Genomic DNA, 12,071 nt, shown 5'->3' on the forward strand with positions numbered 1-12,071 from the left:
TCTCGTTTGTCATGCCACCGTAATGCCATGATGTCACTGGCAGTAAACACCTGCACGTCATCACCACGAACACCTGCGTTGAGCCTGGGCATATGTTTACGATTAGAACGCACTGTGCCACACACATCTGTCTTGTTCACTCGCATGAAATCACTGAGTAATGGGCTTGTGTACCAGTTATCGGTATATAATGTATGGCCCTTACCAAGATAAGGTGCCATCATGTTTCTCACTACGTCACCTGATATACCCAATAACATCTTGGTATCTTTCAATGTTTTACTACCCGTGTATACAACAATATCCAACACCAGGCCACTGTCACAATCACAGAGTACAAACAATTTTATACCAAAGCGGTTCCTCTTGCTCGGTATATACTGCTTGAATGACAGTCTACCTTTGAACAAAATCAAAGACTCGTCAATTACAAGATTCTTGAATGGATAAAAGTATATCCTGAACTTTTGTTTGAGATACATGAAAACATTTCTAATCTTGTATAACCTGTCACTTCTGTCAGGCCTGGTTTTGTCAGAGAAGTGCAACATACGTAACAGTAAGATAAACCTGTTCACTGGTATTATTTCACTGAAGGATGGGGTACAAATTAGCCGATCTGTGGACCAGTATGCTTTTATATTATGCTTATAGACGTGAGGCATAAGCATTATTGTTGCAAAAAGCAAATACATTTCTGCAACAGTCGTCTCTTTCCACCTGTGTAGTCTTGACTGTGGTGATAAGATCGTATTTGCCATGGTGTACTGAAAATACTTATTACTTTCCCTGACAATAGTTTCCATCAATGGCTGGTCAAAGAATAATTCAAAGAATTCCAGTTCATTGGCCGTGGTTCCAAGGGGACAGGTAGGTAGAATTCCACTTTGCGAGTCATCAAAGTGGTGAGGGCTGGGAACAAAATTGGGATTTTGCTGCCAATCCCAGATACGGTTTGCTGGTGGATACTGGACATCATAGGCTGGTTGTACGGGTGGTTGTGGCGGGCTGGTGGGTGACGCTCCGCTTTGTCCTTGAACTGACGAGTCAGCAGCGTGGGTTCCCGCGTGGCACAGCGAGTCACGCATGGCGGTGCCACTACCACCACCAGCCCCACTAACACCATCCACTGATGTCTGTGGCCCATCCATGCCAAGTGTAGCCACATCATCCTCACTATCACTACCTAAAACGGGTGTAGGGCCACGGGATGTACTCCGGGATGTACTCCGTCCCCTGGGCACAGCATAGGGTACACTACCCGAGTGCATGCGGCGGCGAACATACCGACGCTTCACTGGTGAATATGTTTCCTCACTATCACTACTCGAACGATCGTCGAGCGCAATAAAATCACAATCCACGTCAGAATCATCGTCATTACTGAAGTCAGAGGCCAGGCCACGGGAAAATGTTAGTTTTCTCTTACGTTTAGGAACACCCGACCGTGAGTCACGAGTGCCCACACCAGAGGTAGAAGGTCGAGGATCGTCGGGGTTTTCTGCACTATTATCGATATCCTGGTCATTATTTTCGGTCACTAACTTATCAAAGCCGTAGAATTCGTCTTCATTTCCACTTCCATCAGTGTCAGAACTATCAGACAGGAAGAGGAGAGTCCCAATTTTCCGGGGAGTGAGAGCTGACTTGCGACGAGACATGGTGAACAAGGGTGACTGAGCCGGCGTTCCCACAATGCTATGCAGGCGCCTAGATTTTTTGTTTATGGCGCACACCCACGGCGCAGACCCGTTCTCTCATATGTAGGCCTATGAGCGCTTTCGCGCTAAATTTGACGGCGCTAGAATTTTGGCGTAGATCTACGGTTTGGACACTCACCGACCAGCCGTAGATCTACGGGACGGACCCTGAAAGGGTTAATTCTTTTTCTGTCCTCGGCTCAGACATCCCTACTTCAACGCCTCAGTCTGATCTCGCTTCTTCGTGTTCTCTCTCACAAGCCTCAGTAGCAACGAGATCTCGTATGACGACACCTTCCAATCTTCCCTCTACTTCTCAAAAGTCAAAAAAAGGTCCGTTAACACCTCCTACCCATCTTCCACCTCCTCATTTTACCTTCCCTGTCTCTGTACCTGGTTCTCCCCCTCTCACTGGCTCTGTTACAAGTGTAGAGGTTCACCCTCCTCCTCGTACTGTACCTTCCTCCCCTGTTCCCCCCCCCAAGTTTCTTCCTCTTCTGCCACCTCCCAGGTTTCTGCCTCTTCTGTCCCCTTCCATGCTTCTCCAGTTCCCTCCACCCTTTCGCCCCCCCCTACCTTGGTAGAGTCCAATACAGTTCCAATCTTTACTCATCCTCCCCCTACCATTTCCAATATTGTCTCCCATACGACGTCTCTGAATTCTGAAACACTTGAAGCAATCTCTGAATATATTGCAGAGACCAAACCATCAATGGACACTGATCCACCCTCCATTCCTTCTCTCTCCTCTGCTCCATCTGCGCAACTCCTTTCTTCACAGCACACCATTCCTTCACTGCTTGAACGTTTTCCACTGCCTCCGCATGTGGACTTTTCTAACCCCTCTAGTCCGTAGGAACCCTTACCTGCGGATTTCAGGTATCTTTATCATTGCCAATCATGGCCTATTTACAGTGGAATATACGCGGCCTCGGGTAATCGGGGTGAGCTTCAGATGTTACTCTCCCAGTTTTTCCCTGTTGGTGTTTGCTTACAGGAACCAAAATTACACTCTGCTGTTATCTGTCCCATCTCAGGCTATAATTTATTGTATTCTTCAGATCCTTTTCCTGATGGGACCTTTAATGAAAGTGCCCTTCTTCTACGCACTGATATTCCGTTCCATCAGCTATTTGTTCGTACTTTGCTGCATTACACAGCAGCCCGTATCCACTTGCATAGGTGGTATACGCTCTGTTCTTTATATCTCTCTCCTTCTCGGGCATTATCTATTCCGGATATTGCCTTTCTTGTTTCGTCATTACCGCCACCGATTCTGTTACTTGGTGATTTTAATGCCCACCATTTCCTCTGGGGGGGGTCTCACTGTGATTCCCGTGGCATTCAGTTAGAGGCTTTTCTTGCCACCCACCCCCTCCATGTTTTAAATACAGGTACTCACACCCATTTTGATCCTCGGACTCACACTCTCTCTTGCATCGATCTCTCAGTCTGCTCTTCCTCCGCCGCATTAGACTTCACTTGGTCTGTTCTCCCGGACTTACATGACAGCGATCATTTCCCAATCATTCTTACTTCCCCTTCATATTCACCACCTCTTCGCATCCCACGCTGGCAATTTGATCAGGCAAATTGGAACCTTTACTCACACCTAACTGTTTTTAGAGAGGTTCCTTCTTCGTCCTCCATCGATGAGCTTTTACACCTCTTCTCGTCCTCCGTTTTAACCGCAGCTTCTCATTCTGTACCCCAAACTTCGGGCAGGCATTCTCAGAAATGCGTGCCTTGGTGGTCTCCTGCTTGTGCTCGTGCAGTACGTTTGAAACGCGCTGCATGGGGCAGGTACCGGTACAATAGAACCACAGAGAGACTTCTTGATTTTAAGAAGAAGCGTGCGATCGCTCGCAGTGTCATCCGTGATGCTAAACGCACTTGCTGGTGAGATTATGTCTCCACCATCACCTCTGCTTCCTCTATGAGTGCAGTCTGGAAAAAAGTATGAAAACTGAGTGGTAAATATTCTCCTGACCCGGCTCCTGTTCTGCGGGTTGCCGGTGTTGATATAGCAAACCCACTAGATGTTGCCAATGAAATTGGCAATCATCTGGTCCGTATTTCTCAGGGACTCCATCTATGCCCCTCATTTCTTTCCTCAAAGTCTGCCAGAGAGTTAGCACCCTTGGACTTTTCTTCTCTCAGAGAAGAACAGTATAATGTGCCTTTTACACTTCAAGAACTGGAGGCAACACTCTCAGCTTGCCGATCATCGGCAGCTGGGCCCGACGACATTCATATTCGTATGCTACAACATTTACATCAGTCAGCCCTTGCAGTCCTATTATGCCTTTACAATCTCATTTGGTCACAAGGAGTTCTTCCACAGCTGTGGAAATCAGCCATTGTTCTCCCTTTCCACAAACCAGGCACTACAGGACATGAAACCTCCCACTATCGTCCCATTGCTCTTACCAGTGCAGTTTGCAAAGTGATGGAACGCCTAGTAAATAGACGTTTAGTGTGGTATTTAGAGACACACAACAGTCTCTCCACTCGTCAATATGGCTTTCGTAAGGGACGTTCTACCATAGACCCCTTACTACGCTTGGATACGTATGTTTGTAATGCCTTTGCGAATAACCACTCAGTTATTGCCATATTTTTTGACCTTGAGAAGGCATATGACACAACTTGGAGGTATAATATTTTAGCCCAAGCCCACTCCTTAGGCCTTCGAGGCAATCTACCATCCTTCCTTAAGAACTTCTTAACTGACAGGCATTTCCTTGTTCGGGTTAATAATGTGCTCTCCCCGGACTTTATCCAGCATGCAGTCGACCGTGTTTCCAATTGGGCCACCACACGTGGGTTTAAATTTTCCAGCACTAAAACCCACCAAATTACTTTCACTAGACGCTCTGTCATCTCAGATCATCCTTTGTACCTCTATGGCTCCCGTATCCCTGAACGTGATACAGTCAAGTTTCTGGGCCTCCTCTTTGATCGTAAGTTATCCTGGAATCCTCACATTACCTTTCTGAAGGCAACTTGTCACAGCCGGCTGAACCTTCTTAAAACCCTTGCTCATTTTTCATGGGGAGCTGATCGTCGTCGAACCCTCTTTCGCCTACATTCCACCCTTATTTTATCGAAACTTGATTATGGTGACCAGATCTATTCAGCGGCATCTCCTGCTACTCTCTCTGGCCTTAACCCCATTCATCACCAAGGATTACGTTTGTGCCTTGGTGCTTTTCGCTCTTCCCTTGTCGAGAGCCTCTATGCAGAAGCGAACGTTCCATCCTTATCCGATTGCCGTGATGCCCATTGCCTTCGCTACTATGTACGCTCTCATGATCTCCGCAATCCTTCCATTTATAGAATGGTCACTGATATTAGTAGACATTCTTTATTTGTTCGCCGCCCCTGTTTACTCTGTCCCTTCTCTCTTCGCCTTCATTCGCTCTTGTCTTCTCTTCAATTACAACCTTTCTATGTTCATGTAGCATCTCACTTTTCCCTACACCCCTGGGAAGTTCCAGCTGTTCGAGTCTGTTCTTTCTCTCTCCCTTGCTTGAAAGCCCAACTGTCTACGGTCGCTTCCCGCTCTCTTTTAAGTATTCTGACGGCGTAGGATTCGCAGTAGTGTTTCCGGACAGCATCGTACAAGGGCATTTACTATCTTCGGCTAGTATTTTTACTGCTGAATTGTATGCCATCCTTGCAGCACTTATCCGTATTGCATCTATGCCTGTGTCATCATTTGTGGTTGTCTCAGACTCCCTTAGTGCTTTACAGGCTATACAGAAATTTGATACACCTCACCCCTTAGTCCTCCGTATCCAACTTTGGCTACGCTGCATCTTTACCAAGCATAAAGATATTGTTTTTTGTTGGGTCCCTGGTCATGTTGACGTACAGGGCAATGAACAGGCAGACACTGCTGCACGGTCAGCAGTACATGACCTACCAGTTTCATAAAGAGGTATTCCATTTACGGACTATTTTGCTGCAATATCTTCCCACCTTCACACCCGTTGGCAACACCGTTGGTCTACTATGCTCGGCAACAAACTTCAATCTATTAAACCAAGTATAGGTTACTGGTCGTCTTCTTATCACCAGTGTCGAGGTTGGAAGACTACTCTCTCCCGTCTTCGCATTGGCCATACTCGTCTTACTCATGGATATCTCATGGAGAGGCGCCCTGCTCCTCTCTGTGAGAATTGCCAAGCTCCATTATCAGTCAGCCACATTCTGTTGGACTGCCCACTTTATCAACGAGCACGCAGAATTTACCTCCGTCATCGTCTTCGCTCCGCTGCTCTCTCTTTACCTTCCCTTCTCACTGATGGACCCACTTTTCATCCGCACTCTCTCATTGACTTTTTGACAACAACTGACTTACTTCACAAATTCTGATACCTTCAGCCCTTTCTACTTCAATCTCTTGCTACCCTCTACCCCCGTACTATCCCCTGCCCCACTGTTTTCTGTAACCTTCTGATCATCCCTCCTCCCTTCTGCCATCCTATACCCTCGCTTCCTTCCCTACCCTGCAGCGCTGTATAGCCCTTGTGGCTTAGCGCTTCTTTTTGATTATAATAATAATAATAAATTATCATACATAACATATGTGTAGAGAACCTAGGATAACCCAAAAAAGTCAGTGACTTATTTCCATTGCCTTCACTCAGAGCATCATTTCTTCTCAAAATGATGTTACATGAGAATGGCAGTGTTCTTCTTTATTTATTCTACAGTATCAATGTAGAGACAACTTGTACACAATGTAACTTGTACACAAACCAAACGTGTACACTTTTTTTGTTTACAAAACTTACTTTCGCCTGGTTTGTTTACATAACTCTGTCCTCTCTCATGTGCTCATTCTTTCTCTCTCATTTATTCGTTTTATCTCATTTACTTACTCCTGACCCTACATTAAGACTAAAATATTTTAAAGTAAGTAATGAGTGAACTGTATATACATTTTATTGCTCTGGGATGCTTAAATATCATAGAATATATGTGTGGGTGGGTTGGCCAGGTATGGTAGCCTGGCTGACTACCATACATACCACACTTGATTTCTTACAATAAATACTACTTGTCTCACCCTAGATTAAGACTATAAATATTTTAAGGTAAGTAATGAGTGCACTTTGTGTGTATTGTACTTTTTTATTGTTTTTTGATACCTGGTTCTATTGCTAACAATATATGTTAGTGTAAACTTGTTATCTAGTGTTTGTATGCATTTATAAGTAAAAAAAAAAAGTGTGTTCCACTTTACGGCGGTTTCCGCTTTACGGCGGTAGCCTGGAACCTAACCTGCCATATAAGTGGGGCCCTACTGTATATCTCTCTTATGTTCCTCATACATGGTTCACTCTATTTAAAACACTAAACACAAATACAAACCCTGCAACCACATATAGGCAAGTACTTTAAGCTATTCTTTCAGGGATACCTAATAATAATAATTTTTCAAAATTCAGCAATTTTAATTTTGCATTTGTATTCCAATGTGGAGACATTATATAGTTAATCCATGATACTGAAGAACTTCATTATTTTATCTTACCCTAAGAGGTGCACAAGATAACCATGATCGACCTGTTAACATCTCTCCCACATGTGTCCAGGTATCCGAGCTGGGGTTATAGCACTCTATTGTGTCATGGAAGTGTTCCCATCCATCTTCTCCTCCTAAAATGTAGATCTTTCCATCCACTACAGCCACACCTATGATAATGAGAATAATAAAAATGGCATTATTTCCATACTTGCAATACACACTTGGTCCTGTAATGTATGGACAGTGATCTCACGACTGACTGATGACGGAATTGTGATAGCAAATTTACTCTCCTGAAATACTTTACCTGCTTTACTAGGCTGGAGTGCAAAACAGATGTACTCATGTTTTGCAGTAGAAAGTAAATGTTTAGGGTAGTAGAGCTTCAGGGGGCTTCTTCTTATGAATTTGAAGAGAAGTGTGAAAGGAAAGCAAATTGATAAACCTAGTGAGTCAAGTGAGGGTTGTTGGTTCTCAAGGGACAGCTGTAGGTGATCTTCCAGAGCAAAGCACTTTGAAGGCCTGGTTGCCCATCTGACAAGTCCCAGGTTGAGTACAAGAATGCCTTGAGAGGAATATAACAATTTTGTCACTATTTTCCACTTGCCTCTGAGCCCAACTTAGGGCAGACGTTGCATGAATGAAATAGGTGATAGTGTATAAAAATCTGTAAAGAGTTTTTTTGAGAAAAGTGAGATCAGATTAGGGTACAGAAAGAGGATTATTTTCAGTAAAAGTGGAACTCAGAGAGGGATATGTGATGTTTATTGTGTAATATATTTAACAAGAAAATGCTAGTGTGTTGGTGAGAGGTGTGGGCTTGAAAGATAATGACTGATATGAAGTGTAAGTTACCACCGTTGTTTGTTGATGGCACAGTGCACTGGGAGATAATGAAAAGAATTTGTATAGTCTGGTAGAATTTTGAAGTGTGTGTAAAATGAAGAAGTTGAAAGTGAGCGTAGGAAAGAGCAGTGATGAGAAGACATAGTAAAAACAATGAAAGACTGGATACCAGATTGATATATGATATCCTGTTATACAAAGCTGACTCATACATAAATGAATTTGTAAAATAATTACCTGGTCTGTAACGACGTTCACACATGCCTGCCACAGTCTCCCAAGTCTTGTTTCTTGGGTCAAACCTCTCCACTTTATTTGTATTCTCAGTTGAAGCATGCCAGCCTCCTGATGAAAGTTAAATGCAGTATATTAAGTAACATAAAAAGCTTTGTTATACAGTACTACTGATAATGAAAAATTCCACAAACACGATAACATAAACCCTTGTTACAATTTCAATAACTATTTTATCATAATTGGGAATGTTCAGTAACCATGTACCAACTTTTGAGCAATTTTTGTTGCAATATAGTGGTAGGTATCATGGCCCAAAGTACCTGGTTTATGAAAAGGTAGAACAATGGCAGTTTTCAATGGATGTGGAAGAACTTGTGATCAAACAAGATTAAAGAAATGTAAGAGTACTACAAGGGCCATCAGATGTAAATGTTGAAACATACAAATAAGAATGCCATCAGGCCCACCTTCTGATGTTCGGCAAGTGGAGGAAAGAAATGAGGGGCACAGATGGAGCCCCTGAGATATATGGACAAGATGATTTCCAACTGCTGTGGCAATACACAGTGATGAATAAAAAGCCACAATACTGTGAGTGGAAAAAACACAAATAACCTGCACATAAGAGACCGGAACTTGTAACTACATTTCGGTCTCGTATGTTTGGGATATTTGTGTATAATACACAAAGATTATCAGGAAAGTATGTCCATTGTCTTATGAGTCTACTGTATATAGTAGTTCAAAATCTCACCTATTATATAGATAAGACCATGGAGTACTGCTGCTGCTGAACCACTTCGTGGAATAATCATTGGGGGTAATTGCTCCCAAGAATCTGTGTGGGGGTCATACATCTGTAGCACAAACAATTAACATGTTAACATTAAATGGAAAGAATTTTGTGAACATGCTATGCTATGAAAAAAAATAATAAAAATAACTGAAAGATAAATAAAATACTGTATAATAATAAATTATTTTGTAAGCACACCTTCCTGCTACATTGTTGGCTCATGTAACTTTAACCTAATCTAATCCCTCTTCTACATGTATTTCATCTGTAGAGTAACTACTGTGCATGCAAGTTCACTTAATTCCTCTCCTCACAAACAAATTGAAAATAGCATAAACTGTGCTGATATTTCAAAAAGTTGATAAGAAAGAGCCATGAATTATAGGTCAGCTCTGATAAGTATTCTTGTAAAAAATAGTGAATTAAAAATCCATCACAGTACAGTGGACCCCTGGATTATGACATTAATCCGTTCCAGAGAGCATCTCTAACCGAATCTGTCATAATCCGAATTAATTTTCCCCATAAGAAATACTGTAATCGAATTAATCCATTCCAGACACTCAAAAAGTATTAAACAATCATGTTTTACATGAAATATATATTTCCCTATACATAAAACAATAAGACATGCATAATAAATAAATAAATAAATAATAAAATGACACTTACCTTTATTGAAGACGTATTGATGAGACGGAAGAAGGGGAGATGGAGGAGTTTACAATTGTTTGGAAGGGAAATCCCCTTCCATAATGGCTTCAGGAAGCAAGTACAGTACTTTTCAGGGGTTACTTCCCTTCTTTGTTTTTTAATGGCACTAGGAACACTTTGAGAGTCACTGGACCCCTATCACACCAAAAATCTGTCCAGAGAGCTTTGTTTCTGGCATCTCTTTAATATTTCCCTAAAATAGGACACAACACTGTCATTGTAAATGTTGCCAACATGGCCTGCAACAGCTGTGTCAAGGTGATGTTCATCCATAAATGCTTGCATCTTTGTCCACATTGTACAACTGTCTTTAATCGTTGAAGAAGGCAACTTCCTCCATCTCTCTTCCTCCTCCTCTGAAGGAAATTCCTGAGCTGTGGTCTGTTGGTGTTGCACCCCAAGCTCTTGCAGCTCTGTAGTGGTTAGCTCTTCATCATTGTCCTCCACCAACTCTTCCACATCCTCGCCACTAACCTCCAACCCCATGGACTTCCCCAATGCTACAAATAGATTCCACAATTGGCATAGGCTCCTCAGGGTCAGCCCTAAACCTTTCAAAATCCCTCTCTTGTACACATTCTGGCCACAATTTTCTCCAAGCAAAGTTCAAAGTCCCGAAAGTCACTCCCTCCCAAGCCTTACCTACAAGGTTTATGCAACTGAGGATACTGAAGTGATCTTTCCAGAACTCTTTTAGGGTCAATTCAGTGTCTGAGGTCACTTCAAAGCACTTTTGAAATACTGCTTTGGTGTACAGTTTTTTGAAATTTGAAATGACCTACTGGTCCATGGGCTGGAGGAGAGGAATGGTGTTAGGGGGCGAAAACTTCACTTTGATGAAACTAAACTCCCCCACAATTCACTCTTCCAAGTCTGGAGGATGACCAGGAGCATTGTCTAATACCAGGAGGCACTGGAGTTCCAATTTATTTTCCAGGAGGTATTTTTTCACACTGGGGCCAAACACGTCATAGAACCAATCAAGGAAAATGTCCCTAGTGACCCATGCCTTACTGTTTGCTCTCCACATCACACACAATTTAGTCTTGATGACACTGTTTTTCTTGAACACACTGGGAGTTTCAGAGTGATACACGAGTAAAGGCTTCACTTTGCAGTCCCCACTAGCATTACTACAAAACATGAGAGTCAGCCTGTCTTTCATAGGCTTGTGTCCTGGGAGTGCCTTTTCCTCCTGAGTAATATAGGTCCTGTTTGGCATTTTCTTCCAAAACAGGCCTGTTTCATCACAATTGAACACTTGTTGGGGTTTTAATTGCTCAGCCTCTATGTGCCCCATAAATTCCTGCACATATGTTTCAGCTGCTTTTTTGTCAGAACTGGCAGCCTCACCATGCCTTATCACACTGTGTATGCCACTACGATTCTTAAATCTCTCAAACCAGCCTTTGCTGGCCTTAAATTCATCAATATCAGCACTAGTTCCAGGCATTTTCTTTATGAGATCATTATGCATCTGCCTTGCCCTTTCACATATACTGTAATTGACTGCAAAACACTATCTCCTGATAATTATTTCTCATTGGTCCACACCAACAACAGCCTCTTTACATCTTCGAGTATTTGCGATCTCTGTTTTGAAAGCATATTTGCACCTTTCACAGCAACAGCTTCCTTGGCCAAGATAGTAGCGATGGTTGTATGGCGTTTGTTATACAACCTGGACAGCTCGGAGACACGCACTCCACTTTTGTATTTCGTGATGATCTCTTTCTTGAATTCAATAGTATTTCTCACCCTCTTTACCACAGGGCTGGCACTAGAAGTTTTTTTTGGGCCCATGGTGGCTTATTTAGCAGTTAAAAGCACTAAAAACAATGGAATAATACACAATGTATCGCATATACGCATGGAATCATCCTCACTGGCTTGTAAACAATGGCACACTGGCTGTACATGGAGTGGCAGGGCCGCTCAGGCCACACGGACACATCCGAGACGAATGACTTTAACCAAGTTCTTTGTTGTTAACCTAGCCAATATTTGGATGCAAAAGCTTTACTTAATCCAAATTTTACGTAATCTGATGACGTCGTAATCTGGGGGTCCACTGTATAGGGATAGTCATAATTTTTTTTTTTTTTTAACATGCTGGCTGTCTCCCACGAAGGCAGGGTAACCCCAAAATGAAACACTTTCACCATCATTCACACAATCAGTTTTTGCAGAGGTGCCCAGATATGATAGTTTAGATGTCACTCCAAACAGCCAGTATCTC

At 42.8% G+C, this 12,071-nt stretch overlaps 1 protein-coding gene across 1 annotated transcript in view; it reads right to left on the reverse strand.

The window, feature by feature from the left end:
* Positions 1 to 12,071, reverse strand: part of LOC128696031 (kelch-like ECH-associated protein 1) — a 74,172-nt gene that overhangs the window by 15,766 nt on the left and 46,335 nt on the right. The window contains exons 4-6 of the mRNA XM_070095054.1: positions 9,077 to 9,179; positions 8,323 to 8,430; positions 7,246 to 7,406 (exon numbers count right to left, since the gene is read on the reverse strand). Of these exons, the coding sequence (XP_069951155.1) occupies positions 7,246 to 7,406; positions 8,323 to 8,430; positions 9,077 to 9,179 (372 nt within the window). The remainder of the gene's footprint in view (positions 1 to 7,245; positions 7,407 to 8,322; positions 8,431 to 9,076; positions 9,180 to 12,071) is intronic.

This window comes from Cherax quadricarinatus, chromosome 48 (assembly GCF_038502225.1).
Source record: "Cherax quadricarinatus isolate ZL_2023a chromosome 48, ASM3850222v1, whole genome shotgun sequence".
Lineage (NCBI taxonomy): Eukaryota > Metazoa > Arthropoda > Malacostraca > Decapoda > Parastacidae > Cherax > Cherax quadricarinatus.